Source organism: Myotis yumanensis, unplaced genomic scaffold, assembly GCF_028538775.1.
Source record: "Myotis yumanensis isolate MYYU_CA2020_CCGP unplaced genomic scaffold, mMyoYum1.0.hap1 SCAF_2, whole genome shotgun sequence".
NCBI lineage: Eukaryota > Metazoa > Chordata > Mammalia > Chiroptera > Vespertilionidae > Myotis > Myotis yumanensis.
The window spans coordinates 163,753,223-163,771,263 of record NW_027223753.1 but is presented as its reverse complement, the minus strand read 5'-3'; the positions used below and the strand labels follow the sequence as shown (position 1 = coordinate 163,771,263).

General features: G+C 43.0%; 1 protein-coding gene and 1 pseudogene across 2 annotated transcripts; one reads left to right on the top strand and one right to left on the bottom strand.

Moving 5' to 3' along the window:
- Positions 1–2,621: 2,621 nt before the first annotated feature.
- LOC139002202 (phosphatidylethanolamine-binding protein 1-like) lies at positions 2,622–3,226 on the bottom strand (annotated as a pseudogene).
- A 6,662-nt stretch (positions 3,227–9,888) lies between these two features.
- Positions 9,889–16,003, top strand: SMCO1 (single-pass membrane protein with coiled-coil domains 1). Of its 2 annotated transcripts, none has more exons than XM_070403592.1 (3): positions 9,889–10,016; positions 14,310–14,459; positions 14,940–16,003. In XM_070403592.1, the coding sequence occupies exons 1-3, from the start codon at positions 9,967–9,969 to the stop codon at positions 15,349–15,351; spliced, it is 612 nt and encodes a 203-aa protein (XP_070259693.1). In that variant the 5' UTR covers positions 9,889–9,966; the 3' UTR covers positions 15,352–16,003. The 2 variants fall into 2 exon arrangements, with proteins under 2 accessions (XP_070259693.1, XP_070259692.1); XM_070403591.1 differs by having other exon boundaries at positions 14,907–16,003.
- Positions 16,004–18,041: the final 2,038 nt, after the last annotated feature.

The window sequence follows — 18,041 nt, the reverse complement described above, 5'->3', positions numbered from 1 at the left end:
CCTCCCTCCCTCCCTTCGTTCCACTTTCTAAAAATCAATGGGAAAATAAATCCTTGAGTGAAGACTAAGAAAAAAAATTTTTAACTTAGGATATTAGAAATAATACAAATGAGTTATAACTGGGCAGACACAGGTCCCCCAAACCCAATAGAGTCACTCAAAAAAAGTGTCAAACCCTCTCCCCAGTGTCCCATTATCAATTTCCCACTTATCAATAGCAGTAGCAAAAGTAATAGGAAGAATTTATCTTGTATGACATGTTATATGGTATCTTTGGTTTGAAAAAAACTCAAAATATAAAAATTTTAAAATAAATGGTAGGTGATTATTTTAATCTAAAATTTACAAACTGAGAATGCATAAACCAAGTGATGGATATAACTCATTTAGAGAAAAGTTGTATATGAGTCATAACTCTGCCCAAGGTAGAATCAACTTGCCAAATTCAAAAGAACCTTCTTTAAAGCAGTTAATGCTAAATCCATGATGTGAGAAGTGATTTAGTATCAGCAAAACAGCATCAGCCATCATAATACATTAATGTTGACAATTTTATTAGTTGTAATTTGGGTTGTATTTAATATGTAGATTTGCTTTGATTTTATAGTTGCATAAGAGTTCTAAGAAGTTTGTGCCTAATACTGGGTTTGATATTAAAGCAACATTATACTAAAGTAATTTTAGTATAATAATTAAAAATAATAAATCCTAGAAGTCTAATAATTTTTTATTTTAAAAACACACAGCACTGAAGCTTGAGTGTGTGGACTTGTAGATAATGTCCGGAAATCCTCTTTAGTGGCCTTTAGCATCTCCTGTTAAGACTAGGAGTGATGTTGCTGGGGAGCGTAGGGAAACAGCAAGGCTGGAACAAATAGCTTGCTCTGAAAGAAGGTATTCTAGAGAAGCACATGAATTTTCTGTATAAATTCTAAGGTAGCTAGGTAGGGAAACTAGTCACATTATCAATAGGAGACTTTGGGATCAAGAATGAAATCCAGCCCGGCCGGCATGGCTCAGTGGTTGAATGTTCACTATGAACCAAGAGGTCACGGTTCGATTCCGTGCCAGGGTTTCGGGCTCAATCCCTTGGGGCATGCAGGAGGCAGCTGATCAATGACTCTCTCTCATCATTGATGTTTCTAGCTCTCTCTCCCTCTCCGTTCCTCTCTGAAATCAATAAAAAAATGTTTGTTTTTTAAATAAGTATGTCTTAAGGTATGGATTTAAAAATATATATCTAGATGCCTGGGTCCTCTAAAAAATCTGAATCAGTACAAGTTATAGAGGTTTAATATTTACAGATGGGGAAGAGCGACCAGGGAGAGCTCAATGAGGGGAAAAGGAGACATATGTAATACTTTCAATAATAAAGAATTTAAATAAATAAAAATATTTACAGATCAATTTACCCTTCAAAAATATTTAAAAATCTGGATTATATATTTTTATTGATTTGTACATCTGCCATAATGGCTAATATTTTAAAAAATGGTGAGAACACCAAATGCTAGTAAGGATTAGAGAACTAGATCTATAATTTGTTGCTTGTGAGGATGTAAAATGGTACAGCCATTCTGAAGAGGTTAGCAAGTTTCTTATAAAACTAAGCATGCCAGTACTATATGACCCAGCAATTGCACTCCTGGGTATTTATCCCAGGAAAAAAACATATGTTCGCATAAAAACCTGTACATGGATATTTATAGCAGCTTTATTTCTGATAGCCCCAAACTAGAATCAGCCCAGATTCCTTAAACAGGTTAATGGCTAAATAAACTGTGATACTATCCACTCAATGCAGTACTGCTTAGAATAGAAAGGAACAAACTGTTGGTATATGCAGCCACCTGGATGTTCATAGAGATTTTCAAATTTATTGCATGAATTTGTTTATAATATCCTCTTAGCTTTAGCCCTGGCCAGTGTGGCTCAGTTGGTTGAGCATCATCCTATCACATCCAAAGATCTCAAGTTTTATTCCCAATCACGCACATGCCCAGGTTATGAGTTAGTTCCCCGGTCAGGGTGTGTGCAGGAAAGCAACTGATTGATGTTTCTCTCTCCCTTCCTCTCTCTCTAAAAAAATCAATAAAATGTGACTTTATTTAAAAATATATCCTTTTAGTTTTCTTTTCTTTTTTTTTTTTTTTCTGTAAGCAAACAGCAGAATTAACACAACATTTAGCAACTCCACACTGGCTTTTGTTACACCAAGGAAGAGTGATAAATTGAACAGGCACAGACTAATGGATTTCAGATAACCCCTCACCCAGCCCTACAGCTCAACAGGAAAGGGACTCTCTCAATTGCTTTTCCAGTGCTGCTCTTCAGAGGATACGCCTTTAAATTCTGGGTTGTTGTTCTTATATTAACAATTTGATGACCACATCATAGTACCAAAATAGCCCCCAAAATGGAGTTCAAATTTGATCAAAACATAAATCCAGGGTGTGTGGCCCTGTACAGTTTATAAAGGACAGGTAGAAGGAAAAGACACCCTACAGCTCTGTCTCCTCAGGTGTCGCCTGTGAGAGTGGGAACAGGCAAGAGGAGAAATCAACATGCATCACTGAGCTTGAGAACACTGCTTGGGGCCCCGGCGATGTCTGTCTCCTGGCTTTCCCCTACTTCCCAGCCAGCTGCTCATAGGGCTTGGGCACACAGTCATCCCGTTCCTCCTGGTAACACGTGCCCGCCACTGGGGGCCCGAGGTCGTACTTTTTGCGGAAAGATGCCACTTTGGATTTGCCACGGTTGTCTCCAGATGGGTTGCTGAGAACGGGCTCGTCACACTTCAGCGGCTTGGCCTGCTCGTAAACCAGCCAGACGTAGCGATGAAGGCCTGTGCCCTTGGGAGGCCCGGAGCCCAATAATCAGAGAGGACGGTGCCACTGCTGATGTCGTTGCCCTTCGTGTTGACCACCAGGAAATGGTGCCATTCCCTAAATGTGGGGTCCTTTCTGCTTGGAGCATCTGGGTCTGTAAGGACCAGGGTGTAGAGTTTACTTGAATCAAGGCCATCCCATGAAATGCCAGTGGGCCGGTTCTTAACCTGGGTGGGCGTCAGCACTTTGCCCAGCTCGGCGACCTCCGCCCCGGAGTATGTGACCTGCAGCGGGTGCTCCGGACTCTCGTCCACCTCCTGCAGGCTCCAGGGCCCGGACCACTGGCTGAGGTCCACCGGCATCGCGCGGCCGAGCGGGGACTACCGGGGAGACGCGGGGGAACCAAGCCCAGGCCAACAGCCCCGACTCGCAGCGGTTCCCAAACAGGCCGGAGACCCCTTTTAGTTTTCTAATACCTGTTTACATGTATAGTGATGTCCTCTTCTTCAATCCTATTATTGCTTATCTGGTTTCTCACTTTTAGTAGTCTTATCAGGAGCATGTCTTTTTTTTTTTTTCCAGGAGCATTTCAATAGTAATAGCCTTTTCAAAGAACCAATGTTTGCCTTTGATAATTCTATTACTTAGTTATTTTCTGTTTCTCCTTCAGTCTATCATCTTTAGCTTTAATTCTTTTTCTAACATCCTAAGATGAACACTTAGCTCACTTATTTTTTAGCCTTCTTTGCATATATGCATTTATATTAAGTGTACAGAATAGACAAATCTATAGAAGCAGAAAGTAGGTAAATGGTTGCTAGTGCTGGTGACAGGGAAAAGGAATTAGGAAGGAATGGGGAGTGATTGTGATGGTAAATATGCTAAAACCTCTTGAAATTTATATTTAAAACGGGTCAATTGTGTCATATATGAAATAAAGCTGTTAAAAATACATACTGCCTGATCCCATTTACAAAAAGTTCAAAAACAGACAAAACTAATAACTAATGTACTAGTATAATGAGACATAGTGGTTACCTTTTGGGAAGATAAGGAGAACAATGATTAGGAAGAGTCCCAGGGGCTATGCCTGCGAGAGTCCACGGCCAGCGTGGCTTTCGTGGGTTCGAAGACTTGGAGGAAGGGCTGACGCACAAATGATACACAAGACGAAATATTATTTTGAATACCGGGGGAACCAGAGGACAACTTAACCATGGAAGTCAAGTTCTCTCTGTTGCTCCTTTCCCAGCTGCTTTTATTAGCTAGAATACACAATTGCCTTTAGGAATGCAAACAGACATATCAGTGGTAATGTTTAGTAAACAGTAAGATTGTCAGGTTTTGGGAGAGTTTGCTTTAGGCCATTGAGTCAGCAGCAGGTAATAAAATGTAGATATTCACCCTGTGAATATCAAACGGAGTCCTGGTCAGCCTTCTGCCAGACTCCTCACATTTATATCAATTACTGTTGATCTTGGTCTCCAGCATATGCCAATTCTGGCAAGTTGGTAATATTCTGTTTCTTGATTTTGGTTAGGGTTACATGAGTGTATTCACTTTGTAATAAGTCATTAAAAGAAAACACATCATTTCCTCTCCACCCTCAATATTTCTGACACCAGATATGTGGGTTTTTCACATCGAGCAATTCTCCAGTTCTCAGAAGACGCTGGCTGGGTATCCTACAATTTACCCCAATTTTCAACTATAACCCAATTGACCAACAAAAGACCTGAAGCATGGAGGCATGGAACAGACTGATATACCCTGATGTAGGGTTAGGGGGACTGGAAAAGACAAACCAAATAAGTTATATACTTACTAGAGGCCCGGTGCACAAAATCGTGTGTGGGTACGGTCCCTAGGCCTAGCCTGCAATCAGGGCCATCTCGCCACCACCCACCCTGGTTCCCTGTTCACCATCCGGCGATGGGAGCCTGACGGCCAGGGGAGGGACTGAGAGGTCAGCCATTGCTGCCTCTGTGTGTGGGGCGACCAGCAGGGCAGGGGCCTCGGGCCTGGTGCTGCCTGCATCCCCTGCCACCCACCCCAGTTCCCGTTCACCATCGGCAAGTCAGAGCCTGCCAGCCAGGGAAAGGGACCAAGAAGTGGTCAGTGTACCTCATAGTGACTGGTCAAGCAGTCATTCTGGTTGTTCTGCCATTATGATCACTGGGCTTTTATTATATAGGACAGTGGTCGGCAAACCGAGGCTTGCGAGCCACATGCGGCTCTTTGGCCCCTTGAGTGTGGCTCTTCCACAAAATAGCACGTGCGGGCGTGCACATACAGTGCGATTGAAACTTAGTGGCACATTCGCAGAAGTTGGTTTTCGGCCTGGGCGAGTCTATTTTAAAGAAGTGGCGCTACAAGAAGTGGGGGGTGTCGGTCGGTCAGGCGACGGGAGACGCGGTGCAGGCAGACTGCAGGATATGCAGCGCTGGGGAGGCACACGCGATTCATGCACGAGTTGAGTGAGCCAGTCAGTCAGCAGTCTCATTGTGCAGTGGTTAGTGCTAGTCATGTCCGCAAATCGCGCGTGGGTGACAAAAGTACCTACTCGAAGCATAAAGTCACCTGTATTTTTCCAACCAGCTGCAAATCCTACAGGTATTTTTGTCATCAATTTAAGAATTGTAATTCTTTTGTGTTGGTGGCTTTATTATTATAAAATTGCTAGGGTCCAACCCCAGCGGGTCTAGGGGTTCCCCAAGGTGTGGACGGAGTCGGCGAAGAAGGAATGACATGAAGGCAGTGTTCAGTTCATCAGCAGAGTTGGGTTCTCTAGCCAGGATCTCCAGCCAAGTTCTGTAGCCATGTTCTCTTGCTAGGTTCTCCAGCCAGGGTTTCCAAATTCTCCAGCCAGGTTCGGTCGCCAGGTTCTGTCGCCAGGTTCTTTTGCCATGTTCTGTCTAGGTTCTTCAGCAAAGTTCTGTAGCCAGGTTCTGTCCAGGATCTTTTGCCATGTTCTCTCCCTAGGTTCTCTCTCTAGGTTCTGTGTAGGATCTCCAGCCAAGTCCTATCTCTAGGTTCTGTGTAGGATCTCCAGCCAAGTCCTATCTCTAGGTTCTGTGTAGGATCTCCAGCCAAGTCCTGTCTCTAGGTTCTGTGTCTAGGTTCTCTCTCTAGTTGTCTCGTTACATCTGTATTTATACCAGTTGATTTTAATCCTATCAATTTCATTCCAAAGGTTAGGGCATTTCTTATCTCCATTCCAGGGAGTAAAGATTATGTAGCTTAAGCGTGATTGTTTGTAGTTAAAGTGATTAACTACCCGCCTGGCACTTAGTTAAGGGGTTTTATCCCCTCCCTAACTTCAGGGAAAAATCCCCACCTGGGGAAACAACCTTTCTCGGAGAGGTGACCTTGGTTAAAATACATAGCACCAAGAAGGGGAGCAAACATATTAAGAACAGTATGCCATATGCACCAGGTCCCTTGAAACATATGCTGTGCAGATGTTTCTTCTCTGCAGCGATTGTGTCAAGCAGCAAGGATGGACCGGCTCCCGACATAAAACAAAACACTTTTTAGGTGCCCTGTTTGAGATGGCTACAAAGAAGAAACAAAGAAAAACGGAAGACGAAAACTGTGAATTTAAAGTTGAATTTAAAGTTGAATGTACCTACCTATATAGTTTAAGTTTAAAAAATTTGGCTCTCAAAAGAAATTTCAATCGTTGTACTGTTGATATTTGGCTCTGTTGACTAATGAGTTTGCCGACCACTGATCTAGGATATGCATAGCCCATGGACACAGGCAATAGGGTAGTGAAGACCTGGGAGGGAGGGAGAGAGGGAGGGAGGAAGGGAGGGGATGAGAGGATGGGGGCAACAGGGTAGGAATGGGAGATCTGTAATACTATCAACAATAAAATATATATTAATAAATAAATAAAATGGAAGCTCCCATAAGAACCCCACTGTCAAAAAAAAAGAACCCACTGTCTGTGAGTATGTCTATACATATATAATAAATGTGAAAGTAACACATTTTGGGGTCAATGGCTGATCTTGCTGTAAGTACGTGTAAGTCTTAATTTGATGTACACCAGAAGCAGGACCTAAGGAGAGAATTACACATATTTTGTGAGGTGATTCTATTGACGGGGAACAGCACCAGATGTTAGACCTCAGTCCTTGAGTTCAGCTAAGAAAAGAACTCAGAGCCAAGGAACTCAAATACAACCAAAGTTTATTTAGAAAGTCACAGAGGTAGCCCTGGCCTGGTAACTCAGTTGGTTAGAGCATTATCCTAATACACCAAGGTTGCTGGTTCAATACCTGGTCAGGGCACATACAAGAATCAACTAATGAATGCATAAATAAGTGGAACAACAAATGGATGTTTCTCTCTCTTTCTCTCCCTCTCCCTCCCTACCTCCCTTTCAGCTGTGTGGACTCCGGGAAAAAGTTACAGAGGGTTCAGTATTATTAGAGGTTTTACGACATCCACTGGGAGTCTTGGAAAGTATCCTCCACAGATAAGAGGGGGATGGGCCCCTACTGTATATTATTTTCAGGGTTACAACATAATGACCTGATAAAAAAAGTATATATTGAGTAATTATCAAAACAATAAATCTAGTTAACATCCATCACCACACAAAACTACCAATTTTTTTTCTTGTGATGAAAACTTTCAAGAACACTCTTAGCAACTTTCAAATATATACTGAATGGCCAGATTATTATGACCACCTGACGTTTGTAGGCAAATTAGCTATAATTTCACGCTGAAGTTGCTAGAGGGCCAGACCATTATAAATAGGGAGGCAGGTTGTTTACCACGACAGAAGTGATTTTTTTCTGAAGATATGTGTAAACAATGCAATTTAACAGCCTTTGAACATGGAATATATTAATTATAGACTTCATACTGTTCATTACATCCCCAAGACTTTTTTTAAAATATATTTTTATTGATTTTTTACAGAGAGAAAGGGAGAGAGATAGAGAGTCAGAAACATCGATGAGAGAGAAACATTGACCAGCTGCCTCCTGCACACCTCCCACTGGGGATGTGCCCGCAACCAAGGTACATGCCCTTGACCGGAATCGAACCTGGGACCTTTCAGTCCACAGACCGACGCTCTATCCACTGAGCCAAACCGGTCTTGGCGCCAAGACTTTTTAATATCTGGAAGTTTGTACTTTCTGGTACATTTCACCCACCTTCACCAAAATGGTAAATTTTATGTATATTTTATCACAATTTAAAAAAACAACAACACCCCAGAAGCCCCACAGTAGACCACTTCTCACATTTCATAGGTCAGAATTCTGCCACCTGCCCATTCCCAGACCAATAGAGATAGCAACAATAATAAAACTAATATGATTGGCTTAGTCTAAGATTCACTCCCCTGTGACTGGGGAGAGGCCCCAGCTTTCCTGAAGCACGTGGCTTCCCAGTACTTGAACAAAACTTGGGTTCTGTTAATGAGATAAAAGTAGATGGGGTGGGAGGAGGGGAGGATGGCTACTTGGTAGGACACGAGACCCTAGCAAGGTGTTTCCCACTGAGGCAAGGAGGGACTTGATTCCCAAAGTTTTCTAAAGATTTATGTGAAGCTTACTGACTCTAACCCCCAGGAGTCCAGGGGCGGGGATTAGAATGTTTCTCATATCTGTCCCTTTGTCTTTCCACTCTTTGTAATCTACTCCCTCATCACCTCATATCTGACTGTATAGCAGTGTTCTGAGGGACTCGTCTGCCTCTGGTTTTATTTCCACTTAGATCTGTCCTAAACACCACTAATTAACTTTACAGACTCTACATCTTACCTATATGTCCTGACTGGGAAACTTCCTACCAGGCTCTCTAGAACCATTCATTCTTTTGTAATCCTTGATTTTTTTGTCTCCTTACTAGTATGCTCCTTATGACAAGGGTTTTGCCTTGCTCATCATTGTATTCTAAATACCAGGAATAGTGCTGATCATTCCTAGGTTTTATCCATTCAATTGGTATTTATGGTGTTCGGTAAATATTGAATAAATATTGAACAAGTAAATAAATTATTCAATAAATAAATAAATCCATGCCCTTGATTTTTCCTTTTAAATGCTGTTTTTCTTTTTCTTACATGAATCTTATGCTGAGACATACCCACACAATTTTCCCTAACCATTATTTACCTTGCCACCTCTATAATTTTGCTCACACAATTATTCCAGTTTGTAACATCTTTCTCTTTACTTTCTGATAACTAAAGACTTACTTTTTCCTTTAAGGCAAAGCCCAAACCCTACTTTCAATGTGAGCGTTTCTGAATTACACAAGGCTTCCGTGACCTGCTCTCCTCTATTATTTTCATGGTCTGTACCTATTTAGCACACATTTTATACACAGTTTCTTTTTTTAAATTTTTTTTATTGATTTCAGAAAGGAAGGGAGAGGGAAAGAGAGATAGAAACATCAATGATGAGAAAGAATCATTGATTGGCTGCCTCCTGCACACCCCACACTGGGGATCGAACCTGCAACCTGGGAATGTGTCCTAACTGGGAATCAAACAGCAACCTGTGTGCACAGGAGGACACTCAACCAACTGAGCCACACCAGCCAGGGCCACATTTTTAAAGTAAAGTCCTATCTCCCCAAGTAGAGTTTGAATCCCTTAAATTCCGGAATCCTGTGTTATGCCTGTTTTTATTTCCAATACCTAACCTAATACTAGGAGCTCTCAATAAATGGTCTGGGGCTTTCTTTAAACCTAATTTAGATGATAATTGAATAATGTTAAAATTTGAGTTATATTTCCATCAAACTTAATCCTAGTATATGTCTACCTTTGTGTATCCATATATACATTTACCAGAACATACTTACTAGAACCACAATTACATCTGGTTTTTGTGCTTTGTTGAGGTACTACAGCTCATTTTTCAAAGGCAAACATCATAGTGAATTCCAGGACACCTGCGTCCACACGATCATTTCTTTGAAACTATATTTGGATGTACAAGCTATTAAAAGCTTCTTGTACTGAGTGACCTTTCAGGCAGAATTCAGATCTAATACTCACGCTGGTGCTGCCTGTTGCTGAGTGGAAGACAGCAAGAAATCCTGGATTCAAACCTCTATTGGGTTTTTGTTTTGCTTTTGTTTCCCTTCATTTTGCCTTAAGAAGATGAACAATGAAACCGCAACCCTGATATCCTTGAAAGAGACGATGAAAAGGTTGCTAAGGGCTACAGGGAGGGAGCAAGTATAGGCCTTCTTTACTGGGAAGGTGGGTTAAAGAAGTATAAGGATTAAAAATAGGCAAAGAACTATAGACATGCCAATTAGACTTCTATGTCTGTTAAAGTGGTTTAAGTCTTCCAGGTTAAAAGAAATATGTAAGTTAATAATAAAGAAAAATTTACTCCCAGGTACAAGAATTCCATTAAATTAGTGCATGTGCTATATGGTAGGTAAAAATAAATTAAATGTGGTTTCTGCTCTGAAGGTACTCACTGCCTGTAGGGATAACAAAAGTATTCAAAAATACTTAAAATTTATTGTGATTGGCATATAATGGTCATGTTCCTAAAGGGCTATGAAGAGAGGATCAATTAATTTTGTCTTTTATACTAGGAAAAGGAATTCTTCATAGAGAACATTTAAGCTAGATCTTAAAGTGTGAGTAGGAGTTTATAAGAAAAATATGGAAGGGAACTCTTGACTGGAGAAGCAGTATATGTAAGCCATATAAGCTTGGAATCGCATACCGTATTCAGTCAGCAGCTAGATGTCTCAATGATTGGTGACTAGGCTGTGAGAGGAGTGGCAAAAATGGGAGCACAGGGTAAAGGACTTTATGTTTCCTGCTGAGGAGATACAGCTTGGATCTAACAGTATCACTGGGCAAGTCAGGCTGGCATAAAAAGTTGAAGGACATGATCAGAAGTGTGTTTCAGGAGCATATTTCTAGAGGATGGATTGGATGTTGCAGAAATTGATAGCAGGGATCCAGCTAGGATGCTGTAATCCTAGGTCTCTCTTCCTCTTCCTCACTTCCCCCCCTCTAAAAAAAAAAATGTACAAGAAAAAGACTCTGAACCCCTCCCTCCAAGAGCATACAATTTTGTTCATGAAAAACCAACTCAAAATAAAGCAGTAGGTGGGAGTGACAGGTGATAGAGGTAGTCCTTGTGAGAATAAAGTATGCAGGGAGGAGATCTTCAGGTAGACAGTCTGGGGATTCAAGCAGGCAGTGGACTTTGAGCTTATCCTTAAAGGAAGGATAGGATTCAAACAGAATAGGGTAGAGAAAGCAGTCTTATTAAATACTGGTTCCAGCACTAGCTAACTACATGACATTAGGTCTCAATCTTTTTAAAAAATATATTTTCATTGATTTCAGAGAAGAAGGAGAGAGAGAGAGAGAGATAGAAACATCAATGATGAGAGAGAATCATCGATCAGCTGCCTCCTGCACGCACCCCCACTAGGGATCGAGCCTGCAACCCAAGCATGTGCCCTGACTGGGAATCGAACTGTGACTGCCTGGTTCAGAGGTCGACATTCAACTACTGAGCCGCACTGGCCAGGGAGGTCTCAATCTTTTTTATATTTAATATCTTTATCTGTAAAATAGTAGAAATGACTATTTCACTTCTTATGGTGGTTGTGAGACTCAAAGTAATGCTTGTATAAAATACTATTTTTTTCTTTTTAAAAAAAGACATGTTTTTATTGATTTTAGAGAGAGAAGAATGGAGAGAGAGAGAAACATTGATCGGCTGCCCCTACTGCCCACCACCAGGTATTGAGCCCCCAACCAAGGCATGTGCCCTGATCGGAAATTGAACCAGTGACCCCTTGGTGCATGGGACAAGGTTCAATCAACTGAGCTACTCCAGCCAAGGGCTGTATAAAATACTTTTAAAAAAATATATATATTTTATTGATTTTTTACAGAGAGGAAGGGAGAGGGATAGAGAGAGAAACATGGATCAGCTGCCTCCTACACACCCCCTACTGGGGATGTGCCTGCAACCAAGGTACATGCCCTTGACCGGAATCGAACCTGGGACTCTTCAGTCCACAGGCTGACGCTCTAGCCACTGAGCCAAACTGGTCAGGGCTATAAAATACTTTTTAAAGTATAAAGTACAATACAAAGATAAAACATGACAAATGAACTCAAGTAGACAACTCAAAAAGTTTGGCAATATAAGGAATGCTAATTTTAAGAAGAGAACCAAGATGGCGGCGTAGGGAGCGGACCTGTGTGTGCTGCTCTCTCACAGCATCATTGAAACTATCAACTATGAAGTAAACAACCGCCACTCAGAACCATGGGGAAGTTGGCCCAGTGGGAGATCTACAACTGGAGGAAAAGAAAGAAGCGCAGTGAGACTGAGTGGGAGCTACGGAGGCACCAAAACCAGAGGTACGCAGTCACACGCCACGCGGGCTGCAAATGGATTCTCGGTTTTTTACGAACCCTCGAATCCTCTGGGCTTGCTCGGGGCGGGTCTCTGAGGCCCCAGATCCCACAGGGAGAGGCGGCCACGGCCTTGCAGTGGTCGGAGAGCGAGGGAAGCTCTGATACGCGGCTGCTCGCCGGCACCGAGGGACAAGAAGTCCTGGTGTCCCGGAGAGGCGAGGGGCGCGGAGACGCCGCCATCGCTATTTCCTCCACGCTGGTGACTCCCTGTGACCCCGCCCTACCCTCAGGGCTGTGCCAGAGGCACAAGAGGGAATGACTGTGCTTTTACAAACTCTCAAATCCACTGAGCTGGTTCGGGCGGGTCTCTGAGGCCCCAGGCCCCAAGGCGAGAGACGGCACGGCCTTCCAGCGGTCAGGAAGCGAGGGAGGCTCTGGCGCTCGGCTGCTCGCCGGCACTGGGGGACGCAAAGCCCTGGTGTCCTGGATAGGCAAGGGGCCACTGAGTCTCTACCCCGGCGACTCCCTGTGATCCCGCCCTACGCAATTTACATTCCCATCTGGGGTGTGCCAGACCCACAAGTAGAAGCGCCTTCTTCTGCAAACTTTCAAATCCACTGAGCTGGTTCAGGCGGGATCATGAAGCACCAGACCCTACGGGGAGAGGCAGCACGGCCTTGCAGCCATCAGAAAGCGAGGGAGACTCTGTTGCACAGCTGCTCACCGGCACTGGGGGACACAAAGCCCTGGCAGAGAGTCAAGGGGCCGCGGAGACTCAGCCAGTGCTATTTGCTCCGCCATGGCGACTCCCTGAGACTCAGCCCTAATCAATTTACATCCCCATCCAAGCTGTGCCAGGTGCACAAAAAGACCCACCTGCGCTTTTGCAGCCTATCCCAACAAATTGCAGACTTCAACTGCTCGCAGCCATGAGAGACACACTCAAGAAGCAGACCCAGGAGAACCAGGATGGCGGCATAAGGAAGAGACCTGTGCGTGCTACCTCACACAACAACATCGAAACTACCAAATACCAGACAAACACCTATCATACAGAACCATGGGAAACTTGGCCCAGTGGAAGCTCTACAACTGGAAGGAGAGAAAGAAAATTGAGACTGAGTAGGATGTGACACCAAGTACAGAGCCCAACCCAACAAACTGCAGATTTCAACTCCTCGCATAGAAAGAAGCGCATAGAGACTGAGTAGGATGTGCTGAAGCACCAAGTACAGAGCCCATCCCAGCAGGCTGCAGATTTCAGCTCCTTGCATCTGGGAGGGACGCAATCGGGGGGCAGAGTCGGGTCCGGGGCCGGCCAGGGCTGGGCTTGACTCGGCCGGCACTGTGGAACTGCTGTACCAGCAAGCGCACAAACATGCCCACTGGTCCCAGTCTCTGGTGGGGCGCTGCGGGACAGCAGACAAGCAGTCTGTGCACTTGGTGGAGGGCAGGAGCGCTGGATGTGCAACCACCAGGAACGCCTGGAGATTTTGTCTAGTGGGGAGCCGCCGGCAGGGGACAGAAGGCCAAACTTCCTGTTTCCCCGGCGAGTCCTGCAAAGAGAAGCACTGACCAGTCTGCTTACCACTGGGATGGCGTGGGTGACCCCGTCCCCGCTGTCGATGATGATGCCTGTCAGCGTGCGCTCGCCGACCTGCCGAGACGTCCACGACGCTGCCAAGGCCAGCACTGCCTGGACAGGACACGAGCGTCAACACGGGGGGCGGCCTCAGGTCCTCTGCACGCTCATGCTCAGGTCAAGCAATCGGTCCTTCTCACTGAGTGAGGCTAACTCTCCCTCTCCATCCTTCACCTCCCCCCAAAATTCAAATCCCAACCTGGACAAGGACCATGTGTACTTAAACTGGAGGACTCAAGTTTTCAACAAAATAAATCAATTTTTACCCAAAAAAAAAAAAAAAAAAAAAAAAAAAAAAAATATAAGGAATGCTAGAACTAGGATGATAGATAGAGAGAATGGCAAATAGCTACCCAACTTTGGTAGTGGTTGTAAATAATACATTCTCATCTTAGGCAACACCTTAATTTTGTTCCCTGACTTAAACCAACCCCCTGATTCTTTTATCCTATAGAGTAGACCACAAACTCCAAGCTTTAGAAGCACAGTTTAAAGAACTGGACTTCACCAAGGATAATCTGACACAGAAATTTGAACATCATAGCAAAATGTTGGCAAGCCAGGCAGCCCAAGATGAGCTGTGGACAGCAATTCTGGCACTCAAGTGAGTATCCAATGAGAAATCAAGTGGAATTTTGTGGCATTGTGAGAATGGCATGGTCATTCTAAAATTGAACTTCTTAATGTGGTTCCAGCAATGGATTGTGAAGAAATCACATATTCTTAGGTTCATTTATTCCAAAAATATTAATTTGAGTACCTGTTTATATGTCAGGCACTGCAGTACTCATCAACAGTTTCTTGCTTGCCAAAATCTTACTAACACAGAGATGGGTAATATAACTCCTCTGCCATTGAGAAACTTATAGTATGGGTGGCTGGAGAACTTAGGTATCCAGTTTAGCACAGGTCTTATTTCTAACGTGTTTTCTAAAATACAACAGCTGGTTCTCCTAGTGGGTTTGCACTTCTTGGAGCTATCCTAATAGAACTTACTTATATTTGAACATAAAGTATTCTACTGCTTTAGAAGCTCTCCCCTTATTTGTAGGTTCACTTCAATGGAATTAAATATTATATACAGCTATGTCATGGAAGTACTCATCTGCTTGCACACTCGTGTGCTTGAGAAGCTGCCAGACCTGGTGAGAAGTCTTCCTACCTTAGCCTCCGTCCTTAGAAGAAAAGTCAAGAACAAGCGCATTAGAGTCGTATGGGAATCTGTCCTGGAGGAGTGTGGGCTGCAAGAAAGAGATACCACAGCACTTTGTACCTTCTTTATTGCACATGGTAACAAGGCAGAACACTACAGTGCCAAAGTGAGACAGATGTACATCAGGGATGTCACTTTCATGATCACCAACATGGTAAAGAACCAGGCTCTGCAGAATGCTTTGCTGATGGCTGTCCAGCTCATTGAGAAGGGGAAAGCAGTGACAGCCCCTGAAGAGCAAAAGTCATCCCTAAAAGAGTTGATGCCAATTGTCAAAAACTAACCTGTTCCCTTATGACATAGCAATTCCACTTCCAGTAATTTATTTTGCAAATGGGAAAAAATATGTATATACAATTTTGCTATGGACTTACAATATTTTTATTATAGCAAAAGTTGGGAGAGTATTAGAGAAATTATGATAAATTGATACAATGGATATTTCTGTATAGTCATATAAAAGAATGAAGAAGCTCTTTGGGTTTGGTTCAATAGATAAGAGTGTCTGCCTGTGGACTGAAGGGTCCCACGTTTGATTCCGGCCAAGGGCACATGCCGGGGTTGCAAGCTTGATCCCCAGTAGGGGGCGTGCAGGAGATAGCCAATCAGTGATTCTCATCATTGATGTTTCTTCCTCTCTCTCCCTCTCCCTTCCTCTCTGAAATCAATAAAAATATATTTTAAAAGTAAAAATAAAATATGTATTTCCAATATGTATTGTTAAATGGAAAAAAGGACAAACACATATTATATATACACATACATAAGCTAATATATCCATAAACTTTATAAACTTCTTCTGGAGAGATACATAAGAATGTGAGAACATTGGTTGTCTTAAGGAAGAAAACTAAGAAGCAAGCGGGTCAAAAATAGGAAATCTTGTTAATGCATATATACATTTTGAATTTTGAACCATGTAAATGTATTATCTATTAAAAGACAAAAACAATAAAAATACCTTATATTATATATTGATGTACATTTTCTCTCTAGTACAGTATCACAGTTATTTATACCAGAAAGGGAACTCACACACATTGACCATATATCTATGATATTTATTGAACACCAAATGCCATGTGCTAGGTGCTGCAACAAAAACATTTAAAAATGTGGGTCCTGCCCTAGCCGATTTGGCTCAGTGGATAGAGTATCGGCCTCCGGACCAAAGGGTCCCAGGTTCAATTCCGGTCAAGAGCACATACCTTGGTTGCAAACTCCTACCCAGCCCGGGCCCTGGTCAGGGTTTGCAACCAATCGATGTGTTTCTCTCACATCAATGTTTTTCGCTGTCTTTCCCTCTCTCTTCCATTCTCTATAAAAATCAATGGAAAAATATCCTTGGGTGAGGATTAACAACAACAAAAAATGTGGGTCCTGTCTTCCAGGTAAATGTTAAATGCTGATGCTTTTTTGGGAGGTACAAATTCAGGACAGTGAGAATCCAGTAACACTCTGGAAGGATGCTAGGTATAGAAAGATAAGTAACACAATAAAATATAAGTAATACAATAAAAGATAAGTAATAGCCAATCAGTGATAAAAGATTATTTATTTATTTATTTATTTATTTTATATGTTACCCTGCTGGCCCCTCCTTGAAAATGAGCCACAAGAGATACAGCAGGTTGCTTGTCAGATATATCCGCTCAATCTGGTCCTTCTCCAAACACACCGTTTGAAGGAATCTTGCCTTGGAAAAAAGAAAATTTCTATGTTTTCAATTGGCCAAAGTTTGCTCCATGGGAGTGACACCCCATACTTCCAGGATGCATCACCTAAGCCCTCCCAGCAGCCACAGGCAAGTCAGAGCCTGCATTGTTCAGTGCAGTGTTTCACAGGAGTTCAAAAGTGGCAGGAGGAGACAGAGATTTCAACAATGTCTCTCAGGCAGACCTAGGGACAAGGCCAAGGAAATCTGAAGAAGCATATAAAATATATCCATTACAGACAATTTCTAAAAATAGAAATCAAAATGCAAGAATTAAAAAATTTATTGATTTTTAGAGAGAGGAAGGAAAAGAAAAACATTGATCTGTTATTCTTATTTATGCATTCATTGGTTGATTCTTATATGTGCCCTGAACAGGGTTGAACATTTAACCTTGGCATATGGAGTCAATGTTCTAACCCAGTGGTAGGCAAACTGCAGCTTGGGAGCCACATGTGGCTCTTTGGCCCCTTGAGTGTGGCTCTTCCACAAAATACCACGTGTGGGCATGCAGTACAGTGCAATTGAAACTTCGTGGCCCATGTGCAGAAGTCGGTATTTTGTGGAAGAGCCACACTTAAGGGGCCAAAGAGCCACATGTGGCTCCCGAGCCGCAGTTTGCCGACCACTGTTCTAACCACGTGAGCTACTCAGCCAGGGCTCAAAATGCACGTCCTCCTCCTATGTGTTTTAAGGGTGGAAATCTTAGGGAGGTCCCAGAGGAGGATTTCAATAGGATATTCATCAGCTTTCCAGGTGTGTCCTTTCAGGGGCTAGGTCTCCACTGATTGATTGGTCAGCGCCAGGGCAGTAAGTCATTATTCAATGCAGCTGGTTTTGCTGCTTTTCTTGGTCCTGGAGCTAAAATCCAACGGAGGCCTAGATGTTATTTCTAGGGAGGAAAGGTCAGAGGGTCTAAACCGAATGACCAGTGGTATGAAAGGTCAGGGAGGTCTAGACTGAATGCTAGGGAATGAGGTCCCACCCTACAATTGTCCCTTCCTAGGCACCCAGAGCTTCCCACTCTGGTGACCTTCTGTACCTGGCCCATCCTCCTTTCTCTGCTCCTGTCTAACTGCCTACCACAGGGTCAGTTGTCAGCACAAGAACTTAATGCCAAGATGTTAAACTACTTTGCCTTTGGCCTCCTAATAATTTTGATTGTTTTAGATTTAATAATAAAATACTACATTATATACGATGCACTCGACTGCTGAGCCTCATGATAGAAGCAGCCTTGCGGCCCGACAATCCTAAAA

What these genes read in the sequence shown, in the direction of transcription:
- SMCO1 (XM_070403591.1), top strand. Translation starts at nt 9,967, where the DNA reads ATGAACAATGAAACCGCAACCCTGATATCCTTGAAAGAGACGATGAAA. An exon ending in TTGAAAGAGACGATGAAAAG is followed by an intron (nt 10,017 to 14,309) that starts GTTGCTAAGGGC and finishes TTTATCCTATAG; the next exon opens with AGTAGACCACAAACTCCAAG. An exon ending in ACAGCAATTCTGGCACTCAA is followed by an intron (nt 14,460 to 14,906) that starts GTGAGTATCCAA and finishes CCTTATTTGTAG; the next exon opens with GTTCACTTCAATGGAATTAA.